Below are 19,396 nucleotides of genomic sequence, written 5' to 3' on the forward strand. Positions count from 1 at the left end.
CAAGAACCTCTTTTGTCACTTGTTTTCCTCTTTAGTTTTTATTTATTAATATTAGCGTATTACAATCAACATCAAAAAGGTACCACAAAGTATGCATTTATGTGTTTACACTACATACTTACAAAGTTATAAAGAAAAAACATACATTAAAAAAACAAACAAAATGAATCTTAAACGTAGCATATAGTACCTTTTTTTTAAAGAGTTCAACCTTTTTGAAGATTATAAAATGTTATGGTTTTTATGATGAAAAGCACTTTGAACTGCCTTGTTGCTGAAGTGTGCTATAAATAAATGTGTTTGATGGATTTATTGAACTTAAAAGCATTTTTGACTTCTCAAATTTAACTCATTCTTCCACTGCTTCAAAGAAGCAAGATTTGTGCAATATTTGGCCAATAAGAGAACATTATTTACACTGTGATCACTTTTATGGTCATTAATTTTTACCTCTTGGATGTTTATATTTGTTAATTGTGCCCCATGAACCCAGATAAGCTTATAAGGATCCTGCAAAGACAGATGCTCGAAATCCTGTTACTTCCTCACAGAATACATGCTTATACATAACCATTTGGACCTCAGAAAGACTTGGATAAAATTTGTTTGTAATTTTAAATTGCATTTCTTTTATTTTGGAAGTTGGAAATGATGCATATTTAGATCTAATCTTAATTCTTCCTTGTTAAGGTCTACATGGATACTTGTTTGTCACTCAGAATACACTTAAGATGAGGTGCGTAGAGTACCTAAACAATTGTACTCAGGTAAGAGTAGCACTATTTCAACTTTTTATTAAGGTAAAAGTAAAAATGTAGGCATCTGAAAAATTACTTAAGAGTAAAAAAGTATTTGGTAAAAAAAAAAAAAAGGCTATTCAAATATTGAGTAATTGGTCATACCATCTGATTTAATAAGACAAAAATATTTGTTTATATGAAAATGTTTCTATTTAGAAATAAAAAAAATATTACAAATAAATAACAGAAGAAAACACTTTCCCAAATTTAGCATAAAGCTCATTAGACCAATACTCACAGTAAACAGTGTGTATAACTCATGAAGAATAAAGTACTTCCAGTGGCGGTGTACAGTGATTTTCTTGTTTCCCCTTTACAAAATGGCACAAAAGGTGCAGCAGACAGAAAATAATAAAACATCAAAGCTTCTGTACGAACAAGAAGTTTGACTTAAACATAAACTGCTGATGTGTCTGGTTAATTTTTTCGTAGTCTTATATTTGTTCTTCATTCAGTGCTTCAAACTTATTCTCTTAATTGAAACTTAGCAAAGAGACAACAAGAGCAATAACACAGAAATGGTCAAAATACACTTGATGAATAAATACACAAATAAATGTGCAACTGTGGTGAAATCTGAAAATAAGTTTCAATTTTATTGTTAAATATGATTATATCTTGCAGTGGCATTCTAGGGCCATTGTAGATAGAAAAAGGAAGTACATTTCTGCCAAAAAAACTCTGAAATTTCTAGATTAATCTCAGGAATTTTCTAGAAAACATTCAGACATTTCTGAGCTCCGAATGTTAAAAATTTGCCAGAAAGACTCAGAAATGCTCAGATTATTTTCAGAAATATTCTAGACGAAATTGCAATTACATTTCTGAGCTGCGAAAGTCAAAAAATTGTGAGGAAAATCTCAGGAATTTTGAATTGAAATTTCTAGGAAAAACTTGGAAATTTCTAAGTTTGAAAAGTAAAAAATGTTCGACTTGTGAAACTCAGAAATCCTTTTTACTATGAATTTATTAGATTAATCTCAAAATTTATGATTTTTTTTTGTAGCAAATTTTCAACTTTTCAAGCCAAGAAATGTAACTGTTTTTTTCTAGAAAATTTCTGCGAGTTTTGTTGGAAATGTACTCCTCTTTTTCCATTTGAAATGGCCCTAATACGCTGTTGTAATGTCTTGTGTTCAGAAATTAGACTGGCATGTAATTACACAGCATTAATCATTTTAATTTATTTTACAAGGAAATTTTTTTATTTATTCTAATACAGTGTAATCTTTTATAACTACCTTTTTTTTTTGCCACTGTTCTGTTTGTAGTGTAATCACTTCATCCACATAAAGACAGTAGGGATCGGTTTTAGTGACCTCTGATTCGTCCAAGGTAACGTGAAGGCATCACGTTCAGCTTAACATCAGAATCTGATCTTTGAATGCAACAAAATAAAAGTAATCAAGAGCTGATTTGCTTCAAAACGGACCTTTGTCGCACTAAAACTCCCGCGATCGAGACGACTGAAGAAGAACATGTTGCATTTTTAAATCAAGTATCCATCAGATACCGGACATGACATCAACACAGACACACTCCTTTTGTCTGACGACCTTTTCGAGAGGAAGTGAAGCTCAGACGAAGCAGCTAGCTAAGCGGAGAAAAAAAAGAGAAAAAAATAGTAAGACAGGGAGGGGGAGGAAACTTCACTGATTTACAGGAATTTTGACAAAGTTGGACCTCGGGACCAGATTGTTCGGGTTGCTTGGAGTTTCGGACAGGAGGTCGGAGTCGTCTGAACCGGTAAACGTCGCTGTTCTCTCTGCCGTCGTTAGTAATTTTCCCTGAATGTGTGCTGCCGCCTCTCCGCCACAGCCGGAAGTCTGTGAGGATGGCCGAGTTTTTTTTTCGCTTTTTTTACCCTTTAGGTTTTTTTTTTTTTTTTTTTTTCCTGCTTGTTATTTTTTTTTTTTCTATCAGGCAGGAGGGCAACACAGACACATTGTATGCTAGCTACAGTTAATCAGCGCGGTGGGCCGGAGTAACCACAACACCTACTGGGCCCGAATGGAGTCAAGCTTCCGAGCTTCAGCACTATTTGGACCCAAAATGTAGCACTTTATACAAGCTAGTGATAGTAGCTCACTTCATACACTTCTGTCTACAGCTGGTATTAAAGCATCGTTACTACTGATTTAGCATTTTATTCAGAGCCATTTATTTCAAAACCCCAAAAGACTAAAAATAATGGCGATTTAGCAATTGATAAACGCATAAATAACACACCCGTGTCATATATCAGAGACTACCAAGAAGTGGTTTGTTTCAGGTTACATTAATTTAGCCTGGTGACTGTGTAACTAATAATTTATTTTTTACGTTTTCTCTTTGTCATTAGTTTTCTACTAAGAGATTTCTGCAATCCTAACAATGCAAATGTCCACTTTAGATCTACAAATGTTGCTAAACATTTTGTAAAAAAAGACAACTGGTAATGTTTACTAAACCGTACCACCGTTTTATTTCTATTTTAAGGTTTGGTAAAAGGATGGATGCACTCCCCCCGACCCCCCAGGGGATGTTGACATTTGTGGAAAATTATGTAAAAAAATAAAACATAAATAGACGTAAAAATATTATTGATACTTTTTGTGACGGAATGTTAGGGCCAGTTTAAGAATATTGTTATTTTAAAAAATGACGACTTTGTCGTCATTCTAAAAGAATAGAGATAATACAAAAATAAGATTGAAATAATAAAAGAATAAAGTTGTTACAATAATTTAATAATTAGAATAAAGTCATAATATTGCCTGAATATATGAATAAAGTTTCAGTAAGAGAATGAAATAATTTTTTTATGAGAACTCCTAAATGAGAAACCCGTATTACCACTGTGTTAAAAAGAGGAATGTTGAGCATCTTGTAAAGGTATTCTTTTCTATTGGTTTTACAAATAAGGAATTTTAAAATCTTTTTTCAACATCAAATTATTATCAGTAGTAGGAATTTAAAGTGATTGTGCAAATGACTGGATCTGTTTTGAAGAAAAACATTTGTTCCTGGTAATTTTGCACCTCCATCCATCCATTTTCTTTACACCTTTGTCCCTTGGTGGGGTCAGGAGGGTTACTGGTGCCTATGTCCAGCTAATGTTCCGGAGGAGAGGCGGGGGTCACCCTGGACAGGTCGCCAGTCTGTTGCAGGGCAACACAGAGACACACAGGACAAACAACCATGCACACACACACTCGCACTTAGGGACAATTTGGAGAAGCCAATTAAACTGACAGTCATGTTTTTGGATTGTGGGAGGAAACCGGAGTACCCGGAGAAAACCCACGCATGCACAGGGAGAACATGCAAACTCCATGCAGAAAGACCCCAGGCCGGGAATCAAACCCAGAACCTTCTTGCTGCAAGGCAACAGCTCTACCAACTGAGCCACTGTACAGCCCCAATTTTGCACCTTTTCTCTAATATTTTTACTATATTCTCTTAATTTAAAAAAGATAATTACCTTAGCCTGGTATTAATACTCCGTCACAACTTTTAGTGCCTTTCTGTAGTTATTCCATGAAAAAAATGTTGCACACATGTTTATTATATGCGTTTATTATATCTACTTTTGAAAAGCTGAGTTAGTTATTTTTATATAATTTTAATTTTTGAGAGCCATTGTAGATGCTCTGGCCTTAGACTCAACAAAGTAAACAATGACCCCAAGCTCTCTGGGGCCCCGAAATCCCCATTATTGTACTTTTCTATTAACTCGATTGGCAGGATTTTCTTTCTGAAAATATTCTGAATCATTGTGCAGAAAAAATACTTCTGGGAAAAATATGTCAAATTTAAATTAGTTGTTTGTTTTTTTTTGCCCTCTTGGTTTGGAGTTAATGTTTATCTCTGCCATCTTGAATTTCCTGCCATTAAGTGGCAACTTCTACTATAGTGTTAAAAGCGTTGAATTACCTCAAGTTGTTGCTTTAATAATGTCTCATTTAATGTCATAATTACAATTATGTCAGCCACCTAAACATATTCCATCAAAAATAATATGTACATTTATTTAAGAAACTATTTGAACCGTTAAGTTTTTTTTTCTGTATTTGCTTTCTTGTCACACTTCAATGTTTCAGATCTTCAAATTAATTTTAATATAAGTCAAAAACAACCAGAGTAAACCTGAAAAGCAGATTTCAGATAAGATTTTCATTCATAAAGAGAAAAATTACAGCATAAATAAAATTGTATAACATCACTGTGCATAACTAGAGAAAAACTTAATTACAAAGTTAAATTAGAAAAAAATCCCACATTTGTTATAAAAGTACTCGTACAGATTAAACTAAAGCATTACTTTTTATATTTAGGTTTTTATGTTCATCTGAATTTCTAGAGCTTTCTATTTGATCAGTTTTATTGGTATAAATATGACATAACACAGAGGCCCATTTCTAAAAAGTTTTTCCGATATGTCTGTTTGTTTTTATGCAAAAATATACATCCACAATTTTTTTTTCTTTCTTTCTTTTTTTTTTTTTTACAATTAAAAAAAAATTTATCATACTCATTTGCACATATCTTTCAATTGGAGTATTTTTAATAAGTATACAATGTTTTCTTATGCTGTAAGTTTGCCCTTACTTTAGTTTTTTTGTAGGATCTTTTGTAGGATTCTGTCTTTGAAAATTTGCAACAAAACGTTTCAAAATCAAGTAAGACAAGGAAGTGCAAGGGACTACTTCCCTTTTTATGACTGTGTGCATTATTACAGCAACAAATTGCACAAAAGCTTCTATATATGCTGCTGTGCAAATGATAAATTTATCCTATTGGGTCACACTTTTCACAGCCAGCAGGAAAGACTGAATATGGCTGTAAAAATGAGTGACGTGAACTGAATCAGTCTTGGTGCTGAAAGAACTGATTGAATCCCATTTAATCCTTTCATTCATAGCATATCTTAATCATCATCATCAGCTCTTCCTCCAGTGTAAGCCTGCTTAATGTGGACAGAAGGGGAACATTTAGATCATTTCAAGCTGAGTTTCTTTGTCTCTTTATCTTATTTGGCAGATCTATGAACCTTATACTTCTTCTTCTTGTGTTTTTTTCCCGCAGAGATGATGGAAGACTCTCATTTTAATTCCTCATATTTCTGGTCTCACCTCCCCACTGTGCCCTCGCAGGTATTCATTTAGGATTGACATAAAATAAAATATTAAAAGCTGCAGTATGTAACTTCAATAAGAAATATATTTTTTTACATATTTGTTGAAACTGATCGAATGTTATGAGACGGATAATCTGTGAAAAAATTGAGCTCCTCTACCTTCTACCAGTGCTAGATAGAATCAACCAATCAGAAATAGGGTCTTAGCGCTGTCAATTACCCTCCATGTGACGCTGCTCGTGCTTCCCTTTGCTCCCCATCTTGTTCTCTGCTACGCTGCAGCTAGCAGAGTCAGTAGGGAATGCTAAGGTTAATGCTAAGTTGGTTCTCCACCATTAGCACATTTAGCAGCATATACACAAGGATGACTGACAGCGCTAAGACCCACCTCCTGGCTCCGATTGGTTGATTTTGTCAGGTCAGTGCATTATTCTTAAAATGTTCATCTGTAAAGTGTAACCTTGGTGGACTCATCATGGACAATAAAAAGATCTTTATTTTTATAATAATCACGTCTTTTTTAAATCTTTTATACAAGAGTGTGTACCATGTTTTCATGGGAAATACTAATTTATTTCTCGGTCTTTCCTCATGTTTGATTATTGTACAACAGCACATTTAATAGATTTTTTTATTTTATTCTTTTTCCAGAAGCTGTCCTGCAAAATGCAGTTAAACAGTTTCATCTTTTTTATTTCTTGCTATTCTCTTTAAGTAATGTACTATTTTTACAATTACAATTTCCCATTTTGATATAATCAGATCTGGATTCATATCTGTTAATATTTGTGTCGTTAATTAATTTGAAAATTTTTACTCTGTTTTGGTGTAAAACCACCTGAACGTGGTAAGAGGGTGGCGCCTCATTCATTTAATTCATTAGCACATTTAGCAGTGTGTAAATGAGGTTGATTGACAGCGCTAAGACCCGCCTTCTGCCTCTGATTGGTTGTTTTTGACTGGGAGTGGTGTATTTCTTCGTGGTAGTTCATGAAGTAGGTGAAGGAGACTGATCTTTTCACATATTATCTGTCTCATTACATCCTGTCATCACATGGTGACAGTTTTATAAAAAACATAATTTTTATAAAGTCACATACTTCAGCTTTGCCTGATGACATCCCTCTCCTCCCCTGACCTCTGCCAGCTTGAGAATAGCATGTTTCTGAACAAGGTGAAGGAGCACCAGGAGAAGAGCGCCTCCTTCTCTCCGTCATCGGCCTCGCACTACCAGACCACTCTTCTAACCATCCCAACTCCTGGAGCCAAGGCAGATGGCGGCGGGCAGGCTGGCGGTGCGGCGCACCTCCACCCACCTCACAGCACCCAGAACATCACAGTGCTGCCCGTCCCCTCGACAGGCATCATGACAGCAGGTACGCCTGTTTCTGCCCAGAGCAGCCTTCAGGGCCAACTCTTCCTGTTTCAACAGCTGGAGCCGTGGCCGTAATATCTGACGACGCAGAAGATGGTTTCCGAATGTAGCGGCTCGTAGCAGCAGCGCATTAAATGATTTAGTTTGATGAGAACAAATGTTGCCGACAGGTCGGCTTGAGGGTAAAATGAACATCTGTGTGTCTCTTTTTATTCCACAGCCACAGGGCGCTTCTCAGAAATGATTCAGCAGCTCTTTGGCTTTTGCAGGCTCCTTTTTTTAAATAACGCTGTTTAAGCAGTTCCAGGCTCAGCAGAAGATATTAAATATGTATTGATGATGTGTTTATATCAGCTTGTAATACTTTCTGCCTTTGTTTCTCTGCGTGCAGCTGGTCTGGTGATCACAACACCTCAGGGAACGCTGGTCTCTCCCACGTCCTCTCAGTCATTTGTCTCTGGTCATCCAGCGACCACCATGATAGTTTCAGCTCTTCCTTCTTCAGGTAAACATACAAAAACATCTAGGATGAAAATCTGATGCAATGTACACTCAGTCTAGGACTGGGAGATATGGCATAAAAATTAAATCTCAGATTTTTTTTCATACCAGATACAATTTCCGATTTTATTTTCTGGCTTTGTTTGCTAATAAAACAACAAAGGGCAGAAATAATTTTCATGACACAACATTATTTTCCCTCCTACTAAGTTACATTTATTATACTTAAATACAAACTTTGTAGAAATTGTTTGTGAAATTATTTTACCACGCATATTTGCATTTTCAGTTTGTTTTTTAGCCATAACCAAATAAATCAAATAGGTTTAATTTAATTTGTAGCTATTTCAAGAATTTGGAGTCTTCCTCAGTGAAGACAGAGAGTCTGCATTGCATAGCATGAGATTAGCAGCTGTGTCGTCGGGTCAGTTCTGCAACATTTGTTTATGTAAATTCTGTAACAGTGATGCACTGTTGTCGTATAAAATGAGACTGAGTTGGCAAAACCTAAAAAATCAGCTTGAGATACTTGAAGCTATTTACTCCAAAGTAATGCAAGGAAAATACTTGATAGTGTGACTGTTGAATAAAGATAGAAACTTTGTTTTATTTCTAGTTACCGTACCTTCAGAAAGAAAAACATTAAACTTTTTGAAAGTGGATGAGAGTAAACTGAAGCACCAGGTTTTTTTTTTTTTATCATTTAGCATTTTCCACATTTGTTTACATTTAAAACGTACATGAACAATTCATATTAAACATTATATAACATGAAACTTCTGCTTGGCAGCTATTTATCTATTAGACGTTTGTCCCATGTAGTTTGTCCAGTTCTTTCACTATTTTTTGTCGCTGTCTTTTGTCTTGAATATTGTCCATTTCGTCCACTTTTCTTCCATTTGTGTTTGCTGTGGCCTTTTCCCATTTCCTCGTAAAAGGTTTCTTACTAGCTATTAACATTATCTTAATCAGGTCCCTATTCTTTGCGCTTACTTTGGTATTGTTAAAATTACAAGGACACAGTACTGTGCTCCTACTCATAGGGATATTATATCCCAGAATCATCTTCACAGTTTTGTGCACATATTTCCAAAACTGCACAATTTTAGGACATGAAGCAGCAGGTTTGAGTTTAAAAAGATGCTGTTCTTTTTTTTTTAAGAATGTTATACCTTTCTGTTGTAGACAAGAAAGAAGGAGACGGGACGTCCCACGTAGTCGTGATGCCGTCTCCCTCCAAACGAGGGAGAAAGAAAAAGGTGACGACTCTGTCCAGAGTTACCACTCTGGGTGGACCAGGACACGACACGTTAATACTGACACACCTGACACCTGGCGGTCATGTAAGACAATAACTAGAGAGGAAAATTTGACTTTTTAGCTGAAGAGACCTGTCCAAATCCTTTGTTCTTGTTGTTTTGGAAAGGTGTCATCTTTGCAGCATCATCATCCTGGAGATCCTTACGAGATGTCCCATGAGGACGAAGAACATGGACATAAAGACTCCACAAAGACATACAGGTACAGTTTTGATTAAAAAGCGTCTGCTGTGCGTCCTCGCTCTGGCTGCATAGATGTTCAGCTCTTATAGACGAACTAGGTGCTGCTGACACAGACACAAACACGCATAGTAGCTCTTCTAAACATTCTTTTCTGCATGTTCTGGCAGGAAGTGAGTCTTTGTAGCAGATGCTTGATGATGCATTTGAAAAGACAAACACATCACTGCTCTGCAGTTCCTCTCTGCTTCTCCACATGCTGCACATTAGCCTTGCTTCTTCTGTTTGTTTGGATATAGCACTCTGTTCCTTTGTTTTATATCTGTAGACCTTTCTTTTTCTGTTTTTACTAAATTTCCCCTTTTAATGTCTTTCTGTGTTGTCCGGGTGTGTGTAACATTTGTTAACCCACTTTTGTCCTGATTGAGTTTTCTTTTAATAATTTATTTTCTCCCATAACTTAATTATCTGACTCATTGCTCCATTTTCCTCCTCCTGTCCTGATCACCCCACCTTACCCCCTCATCCCATCTTTCGTGAAATTTCCTCCTCCTCTGGTTTTGTTTCCCTCCTTCTGGTTCTCCTTTCTCCATCCCGGCCTCCCATTTCTGTGTCTCTCCGCCTGTAGGTGCCGGATGTGTGCGGCGACCTTCTTCAGTAAGTCTGACATGCAGATCCACTCCAAGTCGCACACAGAGGCCAAACCTCACAAGTGTCCTCACTGCGCCAAGTCGTTCGCCAACTCGAGCTACCTGGCCCAGCACATCCGCATCCACAGCGGGGCCAAGCCTTACACCTGCTCCTACTGCCAGAAATCTTTCAGGCAGCTCAGTCACTTACAGCAGCACTCACGGTACTGCAGACCCCACCTTCCCTCCCTTATCCTCTCCCCTGCACCTCAGACGGAGAAACATTTGTTGCTTCCCTTCCTTAGCAACCCAAAAACACACCTGAAGCAGCTTAAAACCTTGTTTTCTTTTACTCCAAATTCACTATTTATTCAATTTAACCCTGTCTTGTATTAAAACAAATCAAAATTGCATGGACAAAAAAGATGGTACCCCAAATCAAACACATGAACAAGTGATCACTGCATCTGCAAATAGGTAGTTTTGCCTTTTCCTCCTGAGCAAACTGTCCAGCCTATAGTTTTCAGGTCTTACTGTAGATATTCAATAGGGGTGATAAATATTTTATCACAATATTTTGTAGTACTATTGCAATAATAATAAAACATTGATTAAAAACTACATTACCTCTTTTTTAGGAAAACTGCATACAAATTGTGCTCTTGAAAATCATTATTTTCTTAAAGAAGCGTGATTTATATCACTAAGCTTCATTTATTCACATTTTTTATTCTCATGGATAAAAATAGTGGGGAACGGTTTTTTAACATTAATTGAAATTTATCACAAAACCAATAAATCAATTCTTATAGTGACAGTAATATTTTTTACAGTAAATGATAAACGATTTGATAAATGCTCAGCCCTAGTACTCAGCAGGAAATATATCTGGGCTCATTGAGGTTTATTTAAGAATACTGAGGTTTTATTTATTTATTTATTTTTTTTTGGTCCTCTGCCTTTTTGCGAGTGCTGTTAACTTTATATTTTAGGTTGTAATCCTGTTGGAGCAGCTTTGACCTGTGGCTCATGTTTTTCTCTAAGACGCCTCAGTAATCTTGTGCACAGATATGATGCAGAAATGCAGCCCCAAAACTAAACCAATGGATGGAGAGATCAGAAAATTATTAACCTCGACCTTTGCTTAACTTTTGGGGTCTTTTGGCTTTTTTTATGATCCACACTTTCCTTCAGGCTTTTAAACCAGGCCTTTTAATCTTATGTGTCACTGAGGTTAAAGGAACATTGAACTGCTTGGAGATGGTGTTGTTAGCTTTAATTTTAATATTAATTAAATTAAAGTTAATTCATTTCAGTTATTCAATTCAAAATGTCAAACTCGTATGTTATCTGTATTCAGACAGTACCATTCATTGAGGTTATTTTGTGTTTATTTTAACATTTAATAGCAAATCTAATTAAGTTACTCAAAAAACCAAAATAGAATAGAATAGAATAATTAGTTCTGAGTGATATTGCTTACAAATAAAATCAGTTTTTTTTTTCATACCTGATCCCATTTCCAATTTTAATCTATTTTATTTCTTTTTGCTACAGTTTATAAGATAAAGAGAAATGTTTTTGAGAAAGTGGCTTTTATTTCAAAAATCCCTTCTGTGATTTATAGTGTGAGGCTACAATAGGTTTGGTTTAATTATATGAGAATAGCCACAATATTAGGAGAACAAAGACTCAATTTTACCATGAGTATGTCTTAAAATTAAGAGAAAAATGTAGTTTTAATGAGAAAAAAGCTTTTATAGAGTTACCAAGATCTGGTGTAATGTGGTTCTTTCTTTGAAACTGACTCCGTCAGTCGTTTCAAAGTCCTGCTGCTAAATAATTTGACGTTGATGTATTAAAAAATAAAGTATTAAAAGTATATCACATTCCTAATTTAAATTGAATATTTTCCATAGTGTTCTCATAAAACATCCAAATAAATAAAAGCTGTAAAACATGCTGGTCAAACAAGATGGCTGCCATGAGCGTCATGCTGACATCACCATGGTGATTGTCAGGTCGGCAGTCATGACCAGTATTGTTGTGACCATAACACAACGTTTCGCTATTAAAAAATAATATTTATCAGTCTTCAGATTTTCTTGAAACTGAGGTTTGGATTTCCATTTGCTGTAAGCTGCAAAAAATCATCAAAATAAACAAGAATAAATGCTTGAAATATATCAACATCTGTGGATAATGACCACATTTTGAATTATATTACTGGAATGAATTAGCTCCTTGATGGCATTTTAATTTAATCAACATACGTGTGTAATCTTAATCTGAGTTTGTTCCTTTAAATAAGCTTCCTAAATCTCTATAAGCCATCAATGACTAAAATGTAAGGATTAATAGCAAGTACCAACACATCTGTCCATGCTATTGTGATATTGTCACTGCTTGCCAATAAAATCTGCTTTACAGAGCAAAATTTGTAACATAATTTTATTGTTACCAGTGAGGGTCAAACTGAATTTTGGTTTCAGTTTTTAGTCTCAGAAATAAAATATTGTAATTATGTTTGACCCTTACTGATGACAATAAAATTATTTCACAAATTTTTCTTTTTCAAGGAGTGACTTAAAACTCCCTCTCATTTTTTCATGGTTATTTTATCAAATATTAAAGCTTTCATATATATAATAAAGAATTACTTGTATTTAAGTCATTTCTTCAGGGAAATGAAGCGTTGTTGAAACAAGCTGGAAGGGTAGCAACAGGTTTGTCCTCGTCTCTGTCCCTGTCCTGTTAACCTGTCCTGCAGCGTTCGTCCTGCAGCCCACGCTGCTGTCCTCCTCTTCCTCAGAGGGACAATGAAGTTCAGATTCATATTGCATTCTTCCAGTGACCTTTTCAGGAAATCAGATTTCAGATTAGACCTTTCTGGTCGCAGCTCTGCCCTCTAATAAGATTTTACATAATTTATACTGTAATCAGAAAGGACGATCCAAATGTACGGGGGTTGTAGTGTTGTATTAATTCACTTGTAATATTGTCCTTCTTGTTTTCTTTCCTTCCTTTCTTTGTTTGCAAACACGTTTTGCTTCCCTGTGTCTTTGTTTGCTTTAGTGTGTTTTTGTTTGTCTCTCCGCATGTCCTGCCATTTCCTCTGCACACGTTCACAAATGCATGTGAATCAGCATCACTGACTGACTCACTCATTAGTTTTCTCAGCCGTCTATCTTACGCTCTGTTTTATGTTTTATTTCTTTTCATTCTGTTCTTGTTAAATTAGATAAGTGCTTCCAAGTTGTTTTGCTGCAAAGCTTTGCTTCATTCTGTCTGTGTATTTTGGCCAACTTCAAGTCTCTTTGTCAAGTCATCTGTGAATGCTTGTTGATCTGAGCTGATCTGTTTGTAAAACCTTCTCAGAAAATTAGGGGTGCACCGATCAATTCTTTAATTTTGGGTGATTGGTTGATACTTACATGTGAAACCAATCTTATCTGCTGATTTTATTTACATTTAGGTAACCTCAAAGCTGCTGCAATTTTGCCTTTACTTCTCTGAGACGGAGAAGAAAATATGTAAGCTAATGTGGACAAGCTGCCATATATAATCTAGTTAACTACAGGGGTGTCCAAAGTGCGGCCCAGGGGCCATTTGCGGCCCCTGGGCTGATTGTATGTGGCCGCTGACTTCACCTCAAGAAAGATAAAAATTTGGACTCTCAGTACAGGTATCACTTTCTATCTTCAATTAGGTCAAAATTACCACAAACAAGTAAAATCTTCTTACAATAGAAATATTCCCTATAACACAAAGGATTCATCTTTAAATAATCATTATTTTCCTTATCTCATCAAGAACCAGAGACTTTTACTCAAAAGTAAACTTTGCTGTACCCAAATCTACTTTTCATTAATTTAATAAACTTGGCTAAATACTGCAAGCATTTTCAAAGAGAGAGTGACCGACATCCTGATTTTGTTTTATTTGTTTTCCAATTGATACGTAAAAAATTAGCTAAATTATTGTCAATAAGGCAAATCCTTAGAAGCCTTTTTAAGTTTTGGATCTAGAATAATTTACACATCCTTTTTCAGCAACAAATCGGACTTATTTATTTGTTTAGTTTAGGTATTGCATGTTTAGTTTATTGTTGAGTGGGTAGAAACATTTTTATTTTGGCCTTCCAGTCCTTTGGACTCAATGATTTTGGCCCATGTGACAAAAAGTTTGGACAACCCTGATGAGCTTTATGGCCTAAAATCTATGACCGAATACAATCAGTGTTTAAAAGGATTATAAAGGACGTGCAAACACTAAGTGTGAATAATAATACAGCTCTGGTGACTGGCAGAGTAAGTACATGTTGTAACGTACTTGTAAGCTACATGTCCATGTTAGCTTCCAGATAAAAGCTACATTATCTAAGCTAAATTTGATAGTTTGACAGTAAGTACCACGGTATATATCACTGATATTTATCTTAGTGTTACATAGAAGTTGGTAGAATAATCACAAATTGTAATCGAGTAATAGCTGTAATGTACTTATACATTTACAGCCATCTAACTGTTCATAAGTTAGATGGGAACAAGGAGAGAGCTAGTTCTAAGCTGTTGTCATAGCAACTCCATAGCAACGGCCTGCCAAGAGGGCTGTCAGTTACAAAGTTCATGGAAGTGTGTGACCCTACATGAGAACTATATGCGTTGGTGTTGGTCCGTTGGTTGTTTTGTTAGTTTGCCCTTAACTGACCTCAAACTTTGTGATTTTTGTATCAGCAAAACATTGTCGTTCACTTTAAATGTTGGTAAGAAGCTCAGACATAAACATGCAGTCCAACCTGTTGTGCAGGTTTTGTTCGTTTTTAAAATGTGAGAAATGGAAGACTAGAGGATCTGATTTTTTAGTTTAGCAGTAGAAAGTTTTTTTATTTATATTTGCAAGCACTACCTCATACAGTTAAAACAATTGTTATTGTTTCATGGGAATTGTTAAATGTTTTTCAGTAAAATTGGAACGTTGAAGGTTTATTGTGACCTTATAACACCTGACAACGTCACTTATTCGAGAAAATAGTTATTGATAAAATTTTTTTAATCATTTTAAACATCAGTGATCAGCAAGAAAAGTTGGTGCACCCCAACAAAAAAGCTTGACCCTGCAAAAGGCAGAACAAGAATATAATGATTGAGATAAACATTTTATTTTACCTAAAATATTCAAAACATCCAGTCCTATTACATTTCAATGATTACTTTTAAAAAATATATGATTCCCAGTGTAGATACAGTTTTGAGTCATGTTTGCCACTCTGTTGCATCATCTGCATTGAAGCAGAAATAGTTGAGATTTTATTGTTAGATTGAAACTTTGTTCTCCTTCTCAGCTGCTCCAGGGTTTTGGAGCCTCTTTTGTCACGTTTCTCATAACATAACACTAAAATCTGTGACAGGTCTGGAATGAAGTAAGAATAAATTAACACCAAAAAACTTTTGCTTTTATTTACTGTTAGAAAATGTCAGAATGTGTTTTACCACTGCTTTGTTTAAATAACAATTTATTCTGAAAACTTAAGTTACTGCATCAGGTGTTCGATTGTAAACATTAATGTTTACTGCTGGTTAACTTAAAATCCATCCATCCATCCATCCATCCATCCATCCATCCATCCATCCATCCATCCATCCATCCATCCATCCATCCATCCATCCATCCATCCATNATCCATCCATCCATCCATCCATCCATCCATCCATCCATCCATCCATCCATCCATCCATCCATCCATCCATCCATCCATCCATCCATCCAGTTTTTAAATTAAGTAATTGTTTGTTTTCTGATTGTTTTAAAGACTTTAATTCTGATAAACTACTAAAGATGATATCAGACAGTAAAGTTGTATTTCTTTGTAAATTGTGTTTCTCCTTCCTGTCTGTCCTCATCAGGAACCACACGGAGTCAAAACCCCACAAGTGTCCCCACTGCACCAAGTCCTTCGCCAACTCCAGCTACCTGGCTCAGCATATCCGCATCCACACCGGAGTGAAACCTTACTCCTGCTCGTACTGCGACAAGTGCTTCAGACAGCTCAGTCACCTGCAGCAGCACAGCAGGTAAGTCCCGCTCTCGTCTCGGGTTTCTCACCTACCTGTGCGTTGCAGGAGTCTGTGTACATGTGTGTGTGTTTGTGTTTTTTTTTTATTTTCAGAATCCACACCGGTGATCGGCCATACAAGTGCACCCATCCTGGCTGTGAGAAGTCCTTCACTCAACTCTCAAATTTACAGGTGTGAAATAATTTTTTCTTAAACCAGGGGTGTCCAAAGTGCAGGTCGGGCACCATTTGCAGTCCTCAGAGTAATTTTGGGTGGCCATTGATCACAGTTCTAGAATAGCTTAAGTTTTGTTTGCCAGATCAGGCAGTTGAATCTGATCCTCATTTAAAAACAATGTTGGGGTGAAAATTTCACTGATGGCCAGGCCGTTTAAAACAGATACAGATGATTAAAATATTGAAACATAAAATGTAAGGTGCAACACAAAATATTCATTCATTTATGCTTTTAGTTGATTAATAATAGGGACCAAAAACATCCAGTGGCTTTTCCTAAAATGCAGCCTTGTGCACAACCATTTAATAAACTTAGCAAAATAAAGCAAGAGTGAAATACGTCTTGTTCTTGTTGCTAAATTTATTTATTTTTTATATGACAAAACTGCAGGAGCCTTTTTTAATTTTAAATCTACAGTGATATTTTAATTACTTGTCTACAGAAATTTGACTGCCTTACTTATTTCATTAAAATATTGTGAATTTAGTTTGTATATTTGGCCATTAAAATTTAAAAATGTAAGGGATTTTGCAATTATAATTAGAAGGGAAAATTAGGCCTGTCGCAATAAGCAATGAATCAATTAATCTCGTGATAAATTAAAAAGAGCTCAATATTTTCCATTTGTGTGATTTATCGTTTTTCTTTTTTTTCCTCTCTTTCTACCAAAACTAAAGAAGACTTTAGTCATCCAGTCGTCTTTTTAACTTGGTATTTTTGGCCCCCATGCCTAAACGTTTGGACACCACTGTCTTAAATATATAAACTCTCTGAATAATTTGAATTAATATGAGTTACAACAACATATAATTTCCCTTTGGGATCAATAAAGTGTTTTTGCTTTGAATTTGAATAAGTTTACTGACATTTTCAAGCTGTTTTTCTTGTAACAATGATTTCCTCCCAGTCCCACCGCCGCCAGCACAACAAAGACAAGCCCTACAAGTGCCCCAACTGTAATAAAGGATACATAGATGCAGCCAGCCTGGAGGTGCACATGTCCACACACACTGTCAAACACGCCAAGATCTACTCGTGTGGTCTCTGCAACCGCTCTTATACCTCAGTAAGACAAATGTCCATTTCTGAAGAGCATTTCTACATGAAACACTATGAAACGCCACACTGGCATCAGACGCCTGGCAGCTACTTTACACCGTGTAGTCATGTGTCCACTGTTTCCCCTTTGCCTATCCTCCCTTCATCTCAGGAGACGTATCTGGTGAAACACATGGAGAAACACAACCCAGACCAGTTGACTGCTTCTGTAGTCTCTGCAGCGCAGGCGGCGCAACAGAGCCAAAGCCAGGCCCAGGGCCAGGCTAGAGCTCAGGGCCGGGTGGAGAGCACGGATGGAGGTTCGCGCCGACCCGGAGGCGCGGGTGGCGGAGCGGCGGGCGGCGGCCAGCAAAGCCAGAACAGCTACCCCCAGACAGAAACCATGCCTTGTCCGTTTGACCTGCATCAGTACAAGACGGTATCTGCCGGCGACATCCAGTACAAACCAGTCAGCGTGTCTGACATCACTTCCCACAAAGACCTCTGTCTCACTGTGTCGGCGTCCACCATCCAAGTGGAGCACCTCAACTCCTAGAGGCGAAGGGAGATGAAACCGAGGAAAATAGGAGATGGAGACTAAAAGGATTAAAGCAATACTAGGATAAAATAGAAACTCTGGAACAAGTGACCGTGCCTGACCGATGATTTGAGGCAGACAAGACAAAGCATACGCTGACATGTTATACTGAAGACTTTTCTTTTTTAAATTTTTTTTTTTTTTTTTTTGCCATTTTTTTTCTTCCTCTCTCTTTCTGCTTAGTTGTTCTGTCGGAGTGTAAACTGCATGTAAAGACTAAGTATGTTTCAATCCATCACAGTGATGGCTTTACGATGGGATCTGAACTTGTTTCTTTTTATTGTTACCACCAAATGATCTTCCGAGCAAATGCAGATTTGACCATAGCAATGATGGAGCAGGCAGTTAACGATGAAGGTAAATTTTTATACTTTCATACAGACTTTCAGTCTTTAGATCAGTGTTATTGCCTCTGCTGTTTGTGTAGCGTACATGCTTTTGATCTTTTAAACCTTAAAAGGGATCTTAAAGGTTACTTCCTTCACAGGAAAAAAAGCAATCAAGTATATAAAGTTATATACTACCACTTTATTAAGTATGATTGAATATCTAAGGAATTAAAAGATGAATTTATTTGCAGTTTCACATGACCTTTGAAGAAATAATATACTTCAGCTGTCATGTGATCAAGTGTAGTACTTTGTGTGTTTGTCCATAAGGTAATGTTATACAAATGTCCTCTTGCTATAATACTTCCACCATAACAATGTTTATAATACTTCTTTAAAGAAACATTAACTCACTTAAAGTTTGTGCAGCTCTTCTTAATGCTTAAAATACAATAAAGATTATAAAATGTTTGATTTTTTCCCTCTTTTATTTGAGTTGTGGAGTCATTTGCTTGGGTGTCAAAGGTTTACAGGACTGAATGTAATGTTCTGGTTAATTATTTATTCTGTTTTTGGGACCATTATCTCTTTAATTTATTTATTATAATTTCCATCAAGTTACAGAATTGTACAGTTGGAAATCCATCTATTTTAAAGGCACTTTAAGAAAATTGAACTCCTGTGATAGAGACGCTGACTGACCTCCATCCTGAAAGGACCAATCCACATTTCTCTCTGCAGAAAGTCATTTCCTGAAACTAATTATTTCTTTTGTGACTTTAAAACGCTATTTGAACTGAGTGACTGGCAGACATTTTAACAAAAACATACTAATGTACTTTAAATAGCTGTAAAGGACATAATGGGGAAATTATTTTATATAAAGCAGGTGAAATGGAAATTATGAGGGTTTTTTTTCAGAACTCATCAGTGTCTCTTCGAAAAATTAAAATATTTAAAATATCTCTGAATTTGAAATGGGAACACATGACTTTTGCTAAAGATGTAAATATATTTTAAACATCCAAAATATTTTGGATGGGAAAAAGTCATGGGTATTTGAATAGCTGTTTATAACTAAGAGGATGTTAATGCAGAAGTTTTTTTTATATAATTAATCATTGAAACATTTAGTATCTAATTAATCTGAGTTGATTAAACATTTTTGTTTATGTATTCAAGACATTCAGAATATTTTAAATATAAATATTTTTA

The 19,396-nt window shown here is 35.9% G+C and overlaps 1 protein-coding gene and 1 long non-coding RNA gene across 6 annotated transcripts; one reads left to right on the plus strand and one right to left on the minus strand.

Moving 5' to 3' along the window:
* Window positions 1–191: 191 nt before the first annotated feature.
* On the minus strand, window positions 192–3,181 carry LOC103477966 (uncharacterized). The gene is made up of 2 exons (XR_535726.2): window positions 2,484–3,181; window positions 192–2,394 (listed from the first exon to the last, which is right to left on the minus strand). It is a non-coding gene; the product is annotated as an uncharacterized LOC103477966 (long non-coding RNA).
* Window positions 2,388–18,655, plus strand: znf384b (zinc finger protein 384 b). 5 transcript variants are annotated; one of them, XM_008431362.1, is made up of 11 exons: window positions 2,388–2,546; window positions 5,868–5,935; window positions 7,067–7,295; window positions 7,686–7,799; window positions 8,981–9,138; window positions 9,222–9,316; window positions 9,923–10,147; window positions 15,830–15,997; window positions 16,093–16,171; window positions 17,124–17,282; window positions 17,427–18,655. In XM_008431362.1, exons 2-11 carry the CDS (start codon window positions 5,870–5,872, stop codon window positions 17,808–17,810), a joined length of 1,677 nt encoding a protein of 558 aa, XP_008429584.1. In that variant the 5' UTR covers window positions 2,388–2,546; window positions 5,868–5,869; the 3' UTR covers window positions 17,811–18,655. The 5 variants fall into 5 exon arrangements, with proteins under 5 accessions (XP_008429584.1, XP_008429582.1, XP_008429586.1 ...); XM_008431360.1 differs by having other exon boundaries at window positions 17,124–18,655; XM_008431364.1 differs by lacking the exon at window positions 9,923–10,147.
* The last annotated feature ends 741 nt before the right edge of the window (window positions 18,656–19,396 follow it).

The sequence above is a fragment of the Poecilia reticulata genome, linkage group LG16 (assembly GCF_000633615.1).
Source record: "Poecilia reticulata strain Guanapo linkage group LG16, Guppy_female_1.0+MT, whole genome shotgun sequence".
In the NCBI taxonomy this organism is placed as follows: Eukaryota; Metazoa; Chordata; class Actinopteri; order Cyprinodontiformes; family Poeciliidae; genus Poecilia; species Poecilia reticulata.